General features: G+C 41.5%; 1 protein-coding gene across 1 annotated transcript in view; it reads right to left on the bottom strand.

Annotated features, from left to right (window-relative positions):
• Positions 1-14830, bottom strand: part of LOC138611474 (collectin-12-like) — a 40125-nt gene extending 25295 nt beyond the window's left edge. The window contains exons 1-2 of the mRNA XM_069684618.1: positions 14636-14830; positions 11611-11661 (exon numbers count right to left, since the gene is read on the bottom strand). Of these exons, the coding sequence (XP_069540719.1) occupies positions 11611-11661; positions 14636-14642 (58 nt within the window). The 5' untranslated portion in view covers positions 14643-14830. The remainder of the gene's footprint in view (positions 1-11610; positions 11662-14635) is intronic.
• Between the last annotated feature and the right edge of the window lie 2071 nt (positions 14831-16901).

The raw sequence follows: 16901 nt of genomic DNA, 5'->3' as shown, positions 1-16901 counted from the left end.
TACTTCACCCTAAGTTTTGTTTAGTTACTTCCTGTCAACAGATGTCTCCATGTTCTACACTTACATTTCTGTAAATAAGGTGGCTTTTTCGATGGGTGGTCTTCTCTTTCGAAACACACAGCATGTAGACAGATAAGACTGATGGAATTGTGCTTATTTATCTTACATTATGCAGCTTTATCTTCAAGAGCCAAGGAATGGAGCTCCTGGCTTCATTCTTTAGCCAATGTTGGACCCTTAACTGAGCTAACAAGGTACACCGCGGTCGAGGTGTCCCCTCTGGCCCTTACAGCTACCCCAGTATTAACAGTCGCCGACTGGAATGTTAACACTCTCCAACAGGGGAAGTTACCACTGAGACAAATTACTAAGACATTAGGGTCCTTGAATTGCTGAGCTAGCCTAGCATGCCTGAGCCGCTGCGAGCAGGTTTATGACACTTTAAATTGGACTCTGGTCCTCTGAAACATCTGGACCGTGTTACAGCAGAGCCCAATCAAAGGATGCATGCAAACATCTGATACATCGTCCCTGCATGCCAAGCATCATAAGAAGAAGGGCTTAGTTTTTAGATTTGTGTTCAGTGGGCTATTTTGGGTGTTTTTATAAGAAACTGTCACAGCGGTTTTCAAGTCCTTTTCATGATGAGTAAGGAGGGCAGAGGTTTACAGGCAGAGATCTGTATGTTGGTTTGTCTTAAAGAGAAATAACATATGGATCCCTGCATGTCTGAACAGGATGAGATGCCCTCATTACAAACACACACTTGTTGCCTTAAGCTGACAAAGCTGAATAGTGTCCTTTGAAGGCCTTGGCCAGAGACCATATAACATAACCTCCATACTGAGATATACACGAGCACAATGTGGACGGGCGTCTTTGGAAAACATCCTCCTCAGCATGCTACCATCCCTCAAGTCCTATATGATACAGATCTGCAAGAAATGACTTAGAGACTGTATAAAAATCACCACGGGAAAGAGGGTTATGTGTTTTTTCTTACAGGCTGAGGGAACTTTTTGTCATCCCAGATTCATTCCTTATTGGGAGAGATATTTAAAGTGATAATCTCAAAGATTTTCATTTAAATAAATGTCTGTTAAGTCTCTATATATCGCTGAATGAGGTAACCTAATGGTGAAGGAGCCTGTGGCCCACTGAAGATTTTCATCTGCAGAAGTACAGACTGGGTGTCTGGTGCAACTTTCATGAAAAATATCACAAGCGGCGCCCAGTTAGTGACGCGTTTCACATCAGCCAGCAGTGGTTGGTCTGCCAGAGAGGGTAGGCGGAGCTAAGCGGCTGCTTTTCCGGTCTTTGCAAGTGTTGCGAGTAAACAATAATCTACTATGGCTGAACAAACGAGGAAAAGATGGATGACTGCAAATACAACTGATGATGATGAAGGCAGTCTAAAAAGAAAAGCGACTGTCAGCGAGGAAAATCAAGAGTTACAAGCGGAGCCGAAGTGTGCTCCCGCAATTACCATTTATCGCCATAGGTGCCACCAAAGAGAACAAAACTGAGCTGTTCGAGGTTACCACTTGAAAATCAAACAAACAACAAAGAGGGCCTTTATTTTAAAAAACTTTTTTTAAAGAGCTGTCTCTGAATAATTGATCATATTTTTGTCTTTGTCAAGTGGGGTGTCAAAAAAATGCATCTTAATATGATGTATATGATTTAACCCCATCCCACCCACCCTAATTATTTTCTTACAGTCCCAGGTTTTTACTGAAAACTGTACTGTATGTAAATATTAAAAGAGCGTTTTTTTTCTTTGCAAAGTCTACATACCTGTAAGTCCCTCAAGAAAGTTTTGTGGAGTTGTGCAACAACAAGAGAGACATACTTGGAAATAATAAAGAGTGTTGTATCCCTTGACAGAGGACAGACAGAACGGTGCTTAAGGAGGTATCCTTCAGTGAACAGGGCTCAGTGTCGAGGTAAAACTTTATGGTGCATTTCTTGTTGGCTGGGCAGTCAGGGTTTTTTTTCAAAGTTATAAAAGGCACAAACAGCTCCTAATTGGTAGAGAAAACAGTTAGATGGCCTATTAAAAAAGGGATTCAGATCCAATGAAGCAGTGGGCATGGAGTTGATTAGATCTGGTTTTGTCAGCCCATCTGTGCCTGGTTAAAGGAAGACTATGACAAATGGCTCATATATCGTAATCTCAAGAGGCAGACTTTTAAGCACGCAAGTGTGCCTCATAAACAAAGCCGGGCCACTGAATTGAGGATGCTTTGTTAGGCAGGGTTGGATATTAAAAAAAAAGCCTTTGTGTACCAGTCAGCAGTTTCATCTTAAGCTCTCTGCGTGTGTCTCACTGTGGATGATGAGACTCGGGGATAAATAGTTGGAGCTGCCACAAGTTTCAGTGAAAGAAATACATGTTATTGACTTTTTTATGGAGTACATGTGTTTTAGGTCCAACGTGAGCTGGCGAGCGGAGGTGGTGTTGGATTTTTTTTTTATGTAATTGAGAATTAATATTCCCAGGGAAAGCTGTAAAATACAACTCAAACAGCACCTGCATTGGCTCTGTTAAAAAAGGAATGTTTTTAAAGCAGGCACATACAAGAACAACATGTACACTCATGCACACACACAAATAACTTACACAAATTACGCAATTATGATGTATTTAAACTCCCCAATTACACTTTTATCATCACTTGTCATTTTAGATAAAGATTCAGCATATCATCAACTGATTGCTTTCTATTTCATATCCCTGCTGTCACTTTGGGCTGAAACCAACCATGACTTGGAGAACGTGTGAATACAAACCAAGGTCAAATATTGTTGTAAAATAAATTCTTACGTCTCTCACTCTTTAGGGGCTGAGACTGAAAAAATTTAGACGTTAAATTCCAGGCAGTTCTTACTCACATGCACCAAAAATGAACTCATATTTTTTCCATTATATTTCCAACTAAAATGCAGAACATGTACAATAAGAACATCATCATTTACATCCGTGGATTTGGAAAAACATGGAAGCCATAAACTTGCTTTATAGGCCTGAGCGAAGGAATACAGACCCGGCTCCTCCTGCTCATGTTCCAGTGTTGGCATGTTGGAATTAGGTCATCTCACGTAAACCAGGACCACGTGAGGGGAGGGAGTGGGTCATTGATCCTACTTTCATCATGTCAGGCACACCACATAAGCGTCAGTTATCTAGTCTTTGACTTATGACTTGAGAGAATGTGGAATACGTGTTCTTCTGCCGTCTCTATGTCTGATGGTGCAAAGCTACGCAGCTAGCTTAACTCAAAAAACATTTAAAACAGCAGTGGCTCTTTTAGGTTTGTTGTGAAGCTGTGAAGACAGCACTGGACGACAAACTCATACCGCCAGGAGGGAACAATGCACAGAATCACCAGTAAGTCGTTTAAGTAGGACAACCATTGTCTGCAAATTGTGTTGACAAGATTAAAAGTCAAAAGAGAACACATAAAATCAAAAATTAACCTAACAGTGTCCACAATAAGTTTGAATATCACATTAGCAGCGCTTTAGCTTCGGACAGCTATAGTGCAATGACTAGTTAGCTTGGCTAGCAGTAAACTGAACACAGAAAAACTAAACTAAATAGTCAGTAAAACAGCTATTAAGTAATAAAAAGTGCTCTAACAGGTATTCTTCAGCCAGGTTAGGTAGGTAGTAGATGAACATTGCCATGTTAATGTAGCATTTGTTGGTCAAATATCAGATTAAAAGGCTGCTGTCAGTTAGCAAAACTGTCAGCTAGCTTAAAAATGCTGCTGAACTTTACAAGTGGGCATTCCTATACCAACAGAAAGTTGCTGGTGGCAGAACACACGTGATATTTCATTTGTAATTTGGAAACAAGATTATTTTGTCAAAATGTCCCCAAATTACTTATTATCTTGGTTAGCCTGTCATGACCTGCAACAGCTAATCAGGTTTAGCTCAGAATCTACATCACACATAGCACCTCTCCACTGTGAGAAGTGCTTTAAAGTTAATATTGTTCCAAAGGCGTAATAGTCTGCCAACACATGAGACATGGTTATTATAAAAGAACCCACATTTGGACAAGCACAAGCCACTTCAATGACAAAAACCACATTAGATATAACTGTTTCCGTTAAGTCATTTCCAGGGTAAGGCAAAGTGCACAAGAGGCTCTAGTAAAGCGGGAATTTATGGGATGTTGTATTTTTGGACTGAAATCTCCAAGAAAAAATGTACTGGGCTTCTGATGTCATCACGTCTCAAGAGTCCTTTTTGGTCCAACAAGTTTTTGTTTTAATTGAAAAAACATGTGGTGCTTTGTTTGTGAAATTTTGGATTATACAAATTAGATCAATGTAAAATAAACCTATAATTGGAACCACGTTAGAGAAGAGAAAGGACATTTTATTTATGGTTGTCTTAAAGGGAAGCCTCACAGAGAACTGTCTGTGCCTTGGCAGATTTAAAAATCTGACTCAGTGACATTAGTCCATAACACTCTTCCCAATCTCTACCTCACCACAACAACATGTACACAAACAAACTGAGATATTTTCTCATGCGGGTTAAGAATATTTCTTTACACACTCACTTGAGCCCCAAACCGCTGCTCGGGTGCCAAGTTGAACTCTGGAGTTAGCTTCACAGACCATCTGTACAGTTGGGTTTTTTGTGTGGTCACGCTGGCTGGGTGGCCCGCCGTGGACGCACTTAAGATACTGAATCAGCAACAATCATCACCCAGCCTACCCAGATTGTCCGCCTGAATTTACGCTGTAATCTAACCTATCATTGGACACCACTTTCAAGCTTCATCACCCAGTAGAGCCATTAAACCCACAAGCTGTGGACCGAGCCAGACGTCCAGCCAAGTCTGGCTTTACTTCTGGGGAAAGACGCTGACCACAGAGAAGGTGGGATCTGACTGCCGGCTCAGGCCAGTGTTGCTGCTCTGTGACTCATGTAGAAACTAGTTACATAATGTATTTTACCAATAGAAGCCACATTACAATTGCCAAAAGTACAAAAAGCACATTTTCTCACTTACTGCTGGTACTATTTAGTAATGAGGACAGATTTAATTTCAGCTGCTAAGGTTTTCAGATATAATCACTGACCTCCAAATTGCTGCCCACATTTAGTTATATAATATTTAGCTTATAACATAGTGTAGCATTTAGCCATTAAAGAACCTGATGTTTTCTTCAGGAGTTGGTGGTGACTAAAAACAGAGCTAAAAGGGGTAGATATTGTCTTACATTTATCTCCAAATGTATACTTATGTTGCTCCATGTACAAATAAGGAACTGTTGGCTTCATTAGCTGTTATCCATAACAATTTAAAGGCTGCTAATATGTCTATTTTGGGGGTCTAGCATGCGTTCTGGATTTTTTCAAAGATCTCTCCACATTTATTTGTCAGAAAAATCAACCAATCTTTAATCAGCCTTTCTTTATCTAAAAAGTGTTCCTCACCATTACTAAGAATTTCTATGGCGACTAAGAATGACATGAAAAACATCTATGAGGCAATGTAAGACTGCGCATGAAATGAAAAACAGGCAAATCAATCTTAATATTTCAGAATCAACAGCAGCATCCCTTTCCAGAAACAGTATCCCCATTAATCAGATTATAAAGTCTCATTGGCTGATGTGAGATCAAATCCTTCATGCTTTTTGTCATTTTGACGACCATTCAGCGACTGACAGTGAATGGAATTGTTTTCTGTTTTATTCCAAAGTAATTATGATGCACCGAGACACAGCTTAAAACTTCATAAATATACACTGGACAGCAGCAGTGTCAGATATCTAAACATCCAGCCAAATAACAAAAAGCTACATCCATCCAGATACTTTCAGAGGCAAATGAGAACATCTGTTTTTGTGAGGGTGAACCAATTTTGAACTATTGTGCAAAACAATCCAACACTGGGGAGTTAATTCTACCAATAAATAGAAGTTGCTTTCGGTATGTCGGGCAGACCGAGGGGTTCTGATATTTTCCCTCGCAGCAGCTGTACAGATGTGAATACACAAACACATGCTTGAAGCGGTCATCTGAAACACTTGAGCACTGAGTCATCGGAAAATCACAACACGCAGACATTTTTCAGCATCTCCAAAAATACAAGTACTAACGGATAAACAAGAAAAACAGTGTGCTGGTTCGAGGCCAACGTTATCGCAGCCAAAGCCGTGAACGCAGCACAGCCAGGTCTGAGAGTCGATAGCGAGCAGCACTGTGACTCACAGCAGAACAAAGAAAGGAGGAAGCAGCGAGGTTGATGTTGGCCCGCTCCGCAGCCAAAAGACTTCCATCAAGTGTAACGCTGAACCATATGCAGAACTTCTTCACAAAGCCGGTCTGAGACTGCAGACAGAAAATGGAGTCAGACACTTCTACTACTTGTGTGTGTTGTTCTTGTAACTGAGCCAAAACCTGCTGCGAAAGGCGAGCCTAACTAACAAACATCCATTATGTGAAAGAAGACACCCGGCCAGATGACAGTCGGTTGCAGGCGTGTCGTTACCATTGACCGAAGCGTCCCTTGGGAACACATTGTATGGAGTGGTGTTAAGAAGTTTGACGAGGTGGTTAAGATGATTTCGGTCAAAACAACTACAGCAATATACAAACAGACCTCCTGACAGACGCTCCACTGCCACTCCAGAAGTGTCAGGTTTTATCGCTGAAGAGCTCCTTTCTTAAACATTATTTTTGGGCTTTTTTTTTAACCTATGTTTAACAGTTCATTGGATGCAGACAGGAAACTTGGAGGGTAGTGCAAAAAAAAGGTGCATAGTCGGAACTGAGATGTCATATTGTGGTTATATGATATGCGCTATTGGATACCCAGGGACTCCAGGAGCCCCCTCTCTAATGTCTGCATAGCAATGTCTGCACTGCATGCGTATAATAATTGCCTAATCGTTTTAAAAATAAGTTGGAAGTCAAGGCAGCTGGAACACATTTCGATCTCCAGGCTCGATAACAAATGGAGCCGAGCAGTAAATCATATGTCTGTTTGACACTGAGCAGTCCAAACACTGTGGCTCTGCTATATCTGCATTCGCCGATGAAGTACTGCTTTATTGTGATGTCGCTCCCTCTACCTTCCAACCTGATTTTTGTTCTTAAATTTATGTGATTTTTTAATGTTTTCCCTGATATGTGTTTACGGTAATTAAAATGTTGTCTGAGGCTCCACCTAAGGCGGTTTTCATGGACAGTTATAGGGAGGTTTGGTTACTGTATAGTTAGTGTGGTTGAGGTTAGGTGACTAAAATTATAGTTAGGTTTGAAATATTTCAACAGCAATTGTTGGTCTGTGACAAACACTAACTGTGGTCTCGTGTATGAAAGTCAGATGCGACTATTATCTCATCATTGTTTTTATCGGCGTCTGGTTATAATGCAGTACTACCACCAGACGGTAGCTGTAGCGCATCTGAAAGCTGTTTGCTAACCAACATGATGCAGTGTATTGTGACTTCACTACAAGAGAAAGACTCAAAAGACCCTCTAGAAACGAGGAAGTCAAGAGAGGTTCGATTTTATGCAGATGATCTCTGACTGTTTGCCACCAATAACTCATTTCAATTTCAATGTGGACCTGACACAGTTACCTGTTATCTATTCCACTCAACTATATATAAGTACCTGTCGGTCAAGGTCCAAAACGTCCTGATTCTCTAGTTTATGATTTGAACCAGCTATAAGGACAGTGTTCACCTTTCCTGCTTCAGCGTCCCAACCGTAGTCAGAAAGCACTTATCGTTCTGCTCCAGGGCTGAAGCTGTAACTAGCTTCGGGGCAGCTCCCGTCACTTTAACACGTCAGCAGCAAGAAACAAGAACCCGGCTGACTCGCAAAAGTACTTACTCGAAATACTGCATTGACTAGGATATATTAAAAGACTGAAATACATAAACACTGACAGAAATTTGTTTAAACTGTCCTAACTTATGATCAGCCAGTCTAGCTGCATTTACACACCGTACCAAACGCCTCCACTGACTGGTAATATGTGCTGTAGCCAACTGTATATTCATCACTGTCTGCCTTTGAACAGTTATTAGCTGCATTAAGCTCAACAAAGGACTGCTGTGGAGTGTATGTTGAGGGTTTGTTCCCCCGACCTGCCTCTGACCTTCGCCTGTCGCCCCACTAATGCTCTCAGCAGAAATCCTCATGGCATGCTTCACGCTGGCCCCTGCTGGGACGCAGTGATTTGTGCTGTGTCTGGGATGCATTCCCGGCTGCCTGTCATTGGTCAATCCAGGCTTGACCCATCATCATTTTGACCAGTTACAGACCGCTCCTGCAGACTACGCAGCTCTGCGGTAGGATCAACAACAAGTCAACCCCGCAGTGCTCTGTGGAGCTTCATCTGTCTCTGTCTCTCATTTCTGTCCCACGTTGTTAACTTCTTTCTGCTTCTTTGTAATCCTTTAATGTTCTCTCCTCAGACAACTCACGCTGCACTTTATTGAAAACATGAGCGAGTAATCTTTCATTAGGAAGACACAACACGGACTGCATGCATGCAGGCCCTGGAGGGGGCTTTAAGTAACAGGCAGGCATTCTGAAAACATTCTTTTCTGCTAATAAAGTCCCCGTAAATTAAAACCACTTGCTAACCCGAACCCAAAAATAAGTCGGGCCAGGAATGCGACTCCTCAGCTGAAAATGTAACTGTTCCCTCCTGAATTGAAAAAAGAAGTTTATTAATAAAGTCTAATGCAAGCATTGAGCACAGAGAGACACTATGATGAAGAAATGATATGTCTAACACAGAAATAAATACATTTCTGTGGACAATTAAGGGTTGTATTTTTCATTTTTTCCATCCCCCTCTTCCCGCCCTCTCTTCGACACATTGCTGACACAGCACAGCCCAAGCACAGACCCCGAAGGCCCACAATACCCACTCCTTCTATATACTCTCTGAGTATATAGGTAGCACTGAATAAACTTCCAGTATGGGCACAGGAAGTGGCTCAGCAACTTCTCAGGTTTGGACCCACTCTCAGCGGAATAATAAACCTCTTGTGGAAAGCAGATGTCAAAATGAGTCAAAGACCTCATTCCTCTCTCAGCGAGGACGCACGAGAAGCGGGACAACAAATGTCTCTGCCAGTGCACAAGAATGTGTGGAAGCTACACACAGAAGACAAGTGGAAGGAAACTGGGTTTGGAAAGTAGTACAAACGCAGGTTTTTGCTGAGAGTGCGATGAGAGGATTGATACCATTTCCAACGTTTGGAGCTGTAGCCTTAATTTGGAGGTTAGCTTAGCCTAGCATAAAGACTGGAAAAAGGGGGAAACAGTTAGCTGGGCTCTTTCCTAAGTTCAAGAATACTACTCTATCAGCACCTCTAAAGCACACTAACTGTCCTGATTTAGATTTCTACTGTAACTGAATAGATGAATAAAAGTCGACATAACAATTCGTTGTTTCAGGGACTTTGTCTGCCTGTCTATTCACATGAGGAGCGCAGTGAGACCCCGAGATCCAAGCGGGTACGCAGGTGGAGTGTCGCCCCCCCCGTCTGAAAAGGCGATGTTGCGACCATTGTATTTCAAGGAATTCTTAGAAGCCAAAAAAATTATCTTTAAAAGAAACCCGAAACAAGCAGGGACGAAGGCAGGTTCTTCCATACAGGTCACAAGAGGTCACTACCAAAAGAGCTCTTAAGCTGCTGTTATTGCTTATGGCCCAAAACCTTCATAAGAGGTCCTTGTATTATTAGAGAAGTTCCTGTGAAGGTTTTAATATTTTTTTTACTTCTTTCAACCCAACAGGCGGTGGGGATTCTCCTAAACCAGACTTAACTCTGCTTGCAAAGAAAATACAACTAATACAAACACCTTAAGAAGCAAGACGTGTGCACATGTGTAAATTGATCGTGATGACACGCAACGTGGACTCTTTCAGCACTCACACTTCCTGCCATACCAATGCTGAGAGCTTGTAAGAGACACATACTCTATAACACCTCTTGAAGCAGAGGGATCACTGTGACCATTTCACCCTGAAGTGTTGTAACCTGATCTCTGCTCTGAGACAGAAGCAGGAGAGAGTGATCAGGAGACACTAATACATCACACTGAAGCTCTGGTTCTTCACAGCTATGCAATCAGACAGAGGGAGATATATAACTGAGAGCAGCAAATTACAGCGTATAGGAACAGTGGAACACTGAATTTATGCACATGGTTAGTGTAGATTGGATGGTGTATAATCTAACTATAAAGGAAGGAATCTCTGTTTGTCATTCCATTTCCACAAAGAATGATGATGGTCTGGTCTGAGACCATATTGAGTAGTAATTAGTACGACTGATGTGGCTTCTCTTTGGGGGAAAAACATCAGGTAGCTGGGGGCTTTGATGTTGCGTGTTACGCCTCAAGTCAAGTCTCAAGTCGTTAACTTGCAAGTCCAAGTCGAATCTCAAGTCATTTATTTTTTGTCAGGTCAAGTCACAAGTCATCAAAACAGTGACTCGAGTCGACTCATGTCCAAGTCACCGAGTCTTAAGTCCACATCTCTGGTTGCAGTTTTGGATGTAGTGGAAACTTCTGTGTGGAGTTTGCATGTTCTCCCTGTGCATGCGTGCTTCCTGCCACATTCCAAAGACATGCTCGAAATGATTACTCATAATTGCCCGTAGGTGTGAATGTGAGCATGTTTGTCTTTCTCTATGTGTCAGTCCTGTGATTGACTGGCGATCAGTCCAGGGTGTTTCCTGCCTCTCACCCAATCACAGCTGGGATTGGCTCCAGCCCCCCGCGACTCTGAACAGGATAAACGGTGTATAGATAATGGATGAGTGGATATGTGGCGAATGCTATTGAATGATTCTACAAAATAAAAGGATCCAAAATACATACATGAATAACTATTTTTTTGCTAAAAGTCTTTGAGGACCAGTATCTTGTACATAAACCCTGGATTAGTTTTCAACAGAAGTTTTGCATATTTTGCTAAAATCCCTCTTGAAGGAAATGACTGTGGCTCATGTCAGGAGATCCGCTTGAAATGAAGGAATGTGTTAATGTAACATTTCTGAACATGCTACTCTCAGCTGGGTTAGCAGTTACCAACATCTGGCCAAAGGGTATAATTTTTATCGCCTGATGAGTGGGTACGATTAAAAACCTGTCTGGAAAAGTTGGATCTGAGAACCAGACGCATAGACGGAAATTGGCAGACTCATTTCGAGGCTGATTTCTTTGGTTTCAGACCAAGTTATTGTGTGCAGTTTTTTTGCTGAGTTGAAGAAGAAAAGTACACTGAGATGCTGATAAGGTTACAAAGTCATTCGACTGGTCAGGAACACCCAGGATACTGCGGCTTTCCTTTCCCCTGTACCCCACTGCTGTTATAACAGAGAAATGAAAACAACAGCGGCAGCCAAAAATACGTTAGTGGAAAAACGAGGTGTGGCCTCCTTTTAACCTCAGAGGTTAGTGTAGCAGGGTCACAGCCAAGCAAAGACCTTGTATTTAAAGAAAATATTATATTAATAATTTGGAGCTTTGACATCACACATGTGTCATAAGGGACAGATTGAGTGGAGGTGATCCTTTAAGTTCACAGTACTGGTTACTTACCAAACCTCTTATAGCCGAAGGACTGCACCTCCTCCTCATCAGCGAAGTCGTCTGGAGGGAGAACAGAAATAAATAAAGATCAATTAAAGAGCCATGAAAGGAGGCATTATTATATTACTAAAGCATCTGAATTATTTTTAAATGAAAAAAGAAATCTCTTCTTAAGGTGCCCTTTAAAACTTTTTTTTCGGATACCCCTTGAAGTCTTCATAAGCAGATTGATTCTGCTCCTTGTACCGCGAATGTTTCTCTTGATGAAGAAGTCAAATGTATTTGAAAGCTCCCGTAGAAAGATGGTAAATGGAGGTTGAGCCATTTTTACAGTTTTAAAGGTCAAGAATGAACCACATCACTCAAATGTTCGGCCCTGTGATTGTTATTCAGAGGTTTTAGTAAACAAATAAAGACTCATTTTGAAAGCTCGAAGGCCATCATCATCCCCTGTTACAGACCAATGGAGCCATTCTTTGTGCAGAGCTTCATATTAAACACAAACATACACCCTGCCTCGCTCTGTTTAGCTCAGCTCTTTTGGAAAACTCCCTTTTAAGATTCTTTTGGGTCATTTTTTGCCTTTATTGACAGCTGAACCACAATGCTTTTTCCCTGTCATCATTGAAGGCAAAGTGAAATAAAGAAGCGCCAAATGTCCCATAGATAAAATGTGGTGATGTGAGAGCAATGGCCGTCCATTAGAAAAGTTTAGTGTTTTCTTCCTGTGGCTTAAAGTTGTAAGAAATCATGACAGAGAGCAGATTGAGATCAAATGTGACAGGAACAATCTAAACACTTGTAAAACACATGAAACCACATCTTACTTTAGGAATTTCAGTTTCCCAATACCCCCAATAATCTCTTTCCTGTTTGTGTTCCCAAGCAACATGCTCGTGTCCCATCACAATGGAAATGTTACCGTAAGTGTGTTTGGCTTCTCAAGAGCCATTCTGGGAAGTGGAGGACATCACATTTTGGGGGGTTGAAGAGTGAGAGGATCGAAAATAGAAGAATGAGTCAAACTTAAAAACAAACAAAACAAAAGAAGGTCAAAAGCACAGGATGGAGTCAAGGGAGCACTTATTTGGGGGATTTTGCAAAACAATGTTCAGGCCTTTCTGATTAAATTTGACTAAACTTGGTTGAAAAGTGAACTTTCTTTTTTGGTCGAACAACATTTTAATGACTCTATTTCAAGATCTAGTAAGCACTTAGTTTATATTTAAATGCTGGTATTGAAATGTTGTTGAAACAAATCTTATATTGAGAAACCAGACATCTAAAACAATTACAATGTTCCGATTTCATTTAGCAGACGCTTTTGTCTAAAGTGGCGTTCATCTGAGAGTTAATACAACACAAGCAACGATCAAGACAGGAGGGCACGAAGTCAGTAAGAGCCAACAAACAGTGTGACCGGACACAGGTGCCAACAGGCAGTGCACATCGTTTGTTTGTTTTTTAATCATCATCAACAACAACATCAACAAGCTCAATATGGTTATTATCATCATCATCATCATTATGAATATCCTAATCAACATCAGCAACATCCTCAATGCCATCATCATTATGCTTTCCTTCAGCCTGCAACCTGCTGGTGTTGGTTCTAATGTTTGGTATCAACAAATCAACAATTGCTTTTACAGTTTGATTTATATTTTTTAAGTCTTGCAAGAGGGCTTTTTTTTTTTTGCCACATTGCATGGCCTTCATGAGCACATTCCAAGCTCTGATGAAGGCCCTGATGTTCCAGAAAAAACAACTAAGTTTGGTCTCAAGAATGAGCCTTCAAGCTCAAGGACTTTCCTTGGCAATATACAGTCGGTTACCAATAACAAAGAAAGCAGAGATCCCTGCTGCCTCTGTAGTTGTGGTAAAAAGACAGACTCTTACAGGTGCATGCTGGCCTGGCAGTGGATCTGCCAACTTAAATGCATACATCTGATGAGTCTACAGTGCGCAATTTTTTATACAAAAAAACAATAAGTAGAAAAAAAGATAAACAAAAATGAATCACGAATAAATCTAATTCACTCACAAACCCAGTTCTTCTTAAAACAAAACCATAATAGTCCTTAGGTTAAATTCTCATTACGTCCGACTGTTCTTACAGTAGCAACCGGAAGTGGCTTGCCAGTCACGTCACAGGCTAACTGAGAGCGGTTACCTCTCTCATGCCCACAACGAGGAGGTTTGTGTTATTATTCTACAGTGTACCACAAGGTGGCAGGAGACATGAAGGGATTATATAATGTAATAAAAGAGACCAAACTTTCTGTGCTGATCCGTCAAGTGTGAGAGGATGAGAGTGACGTGCACGATGCTAAATGAACAACGTCCCGAACACCAGAGAAACACATGTGGGTCTGAAGCTTTGATAAGAATCATGAGTTGTTACCCGCTGACCACTATGACTCATGCCCTTTTTGGTCTATTTTAGTAATGTGTTTAAGAAGAGCGTGGATTAAGGGTGAGCGCGTGTGTGTGCGCGCGTGGAGTTTCACCACAATAAAGCTGTTCTTGTAGACTACAAGAGTTTAGTCTGACTCAGTAATTCCTTCAGTGCTTTTGATTTATTAAAGCCAAGTGAAAAGTTTCGATCTTTGCATGCAAGTCCTCAAATGCAGCACGAAAATAAATCACAGCAGTTTGAAAGCACACAAACTTTATTATATTTAATTATTAACACAAAGTGACTAAAACTTGCTCTCTTGGTGACGTTATTATCCTGTCTCTGCGGCTCTGTTGTGAATTGTTGTGTTAGTGTAGGTTATGTTTGATGTGCAGCAGCGGCCAGATGCAAAAGATCCCAAACAGAGTCCCTTAATTGGAACCAGATGTCAGACGTAGTGAGTTGTAGCCCACGCATTCCTCGCGTCTCACACCGAGAGAAAGAGGCAGAAAAGTGACAAAGAAAGTGCAGGAGGAATGTTGTACAAGCAGAGGATAAATGCAATTACCAGCAGAGATATTAACAAGGTGCACTTAAGCGTAATTATGCCTTTCTTATGTGTGTGAATGAGCCTACCTTTCATTGTGGCTTGCAGGACTCTACCGTTGTTGTTTGAAGTCACATCCACAGCATCGCTGAGCAAAAGCTCCCTTTGAGCGCGCGCGGCACCTTGGATCTACCGGTTTCCCAATATCCTCTACTTTTTGGAAATTAATACTAACTAAAAAAACACTTTCAAAGCTCCATCCGTGACTTTTTACACTGAGGATAAACTCCTACAGCGCAGGTAACTTCAACCTCACACCTCAGCTGCTGCAGCAAAAAGTTGAATAAACTTTGTTGCATGAGTTGAATGCAAGTAGGAGTTTAAAGAGTGAGAGGGGGGAACAAACTTTCTTCTTATTTGTCTGGTAGTTTGGAGAGATGCAGAGGTGGGGATGTGTTGTAGTCCAGCTCAGCTCTCCGGTGGTACCCGCAGCCACAACCAGAGAAACTCCAAAAGTGAAGGAATCCAAACGTGAGAGGAAGTGGTGCGCCCGTAGGGCTGCGAGAAGAAACCACGTGTTCCCACATCTGTGCGCACCGTCTGCACTCCTGGCTGCTGTGTGTGTGCGTGTGTGTGTGTGTGTGTGTGTGTGTGTGTGTGTGTGTGTGTGTGCTGAATAACGCTGTGTGGAACTGTATAGTACAGCACTGTATGGCAACACAGTATATAAGTGAGAAGAGGTTCCAGCTTGTGTAACTTGTGGGGTCTGGATGTCAAAACAGCAGTTGTGGTTTGACTTATAACAAAATACTCCCATCACAACCACATGCTGTAAGCTGAATTGTGATGACTTTATATCCTACACTATCCCTGCTTAGTAGATGTAAGTGTTATTTTGAAAAGGCTGGCTTGGTTTAGTAGTTTAAAAAACCTTAAAGTGAGTGCAGGAAGAACGTAAACAACTACGTGTCTCTTACTGTTAATTCAAAGTTACTGTCTTTGTCTAATTGACCAATATACATAACAATTTCTGCTCAAAATAATGTTATAAGTTACACATGCACTTACATGTAATTCATGTAAAACAATCTTGTTCTATTAAATTCATTGAGTTACTAAAAAGGCCTGTTGCAGCCAATTTTGCTGTGTGTGTGCGTGTGTGTTTGAGTGGGGTAGGTTGTGTGAATGTTGTCATCTCACGTGCGCACCTGAGGGCACAGGCAAGTAATCAATCATTTCACCTATATATGGGAGTCAGAGGTGATTGGGGGTTTCAGTGAGAGGAAGCCACACAGTTTTTCAACCGTGCGTGTGGGTCTGTGTGGGGAAACGTGTCGTTCTCTAAATCAGTCCACACGGTGTTTTTAATCTTTATGACGTCATGGCAGACATCGTTTCTGGCTACACCACACGTTGGAAGTGACTTCTGATTCCCACCAATGGCCTTTTTTGTTGTTCGATTGCCATCACAAGGCCTACATTACTATTCTTTCCAACCTGGAGGCAGGAAAAAACTGTAAAGATTATATGACATCCTGTTAGCCATAAGTTGCCTCTTTACAAATCCACACGGACCAACATTAGCGCTTAATGTGGACTTCTGTTTCTGGCTACCAGCAGAATAAAAGACTTTCTGGAAACATTTCCCTCTTTAGCTGCAGCATGCTCCGCTATGTTCACCAGCTAGTTGCTAACCAAAAACAGTAATGTTTCAGGCTAATAAGCCAAAACAATTAGCTAAAAATGCTAAGAAGCTCTATAGAGCTCAGAGAAACTGCAGACTCGGCTGATAATTCTCTGTAGATTTGCCATTACTTGTGACAACTTTGACATATTGTTTTTATTTTTCAACAATTGTTTTGTCCTTTTATGCCTCTATTGGGACAGAGGACAGTGGATAGTGTCAGAGGCAGGGGAAAAGAGAGTGGGGATGGCACGCAACAGGGGGCCGAGGGTGAAACCTGGGGACGCCACATCGAGGACTCAAGCTAAACCGTTGCCCGGTCATTTGACCCGTTATTGATCTAAAAATCTGCATCATAGCTTTAAGTTTAACTAATGGACTGACAGAGTGATCACTCAGTGCCAGGAGAGGAATTTTTGCTTGGGGCCACAGAAGATTTTCCTGTATTTGTCAGTTTATATCAAACATCCAATGTCAGTTAACTGCAGTTAAGTAAAGTTTTTGTTTCTTGCACACGTGCTGCATGCTCATTTTTGTGTTTTAAGCATAGAAAAAAGTCTGCCACACATTCCTCTTTGAGCTTTTTGTTGGAACAAGCTGCAATAAGACATCATTTACACCTCTCAGACCTGTGCGTTCCCACTCTTTAACTGTTTCATGCATTACTGCAG

This window comes from Semicossyphus pulcher, unplaced genomic scaffold, assembly GCF_022749685.1.
Source record: "Semicossyphus pulcher isolate SPU_LCO1_2020_fin unplaced genomic scaffold, fSemPul1.0.p SCAF_7, whole genome shotgun sequence".
Lineage (NCBI taxonomy): Eukaryota > Metazoa > Chordata > Actinopteri > Labriformes > Labridae > Semicossyphus > Semicossyphus pulcher.
This window is presented reverse-complemented; position numbering and strand designations above follow the sequence as displayed.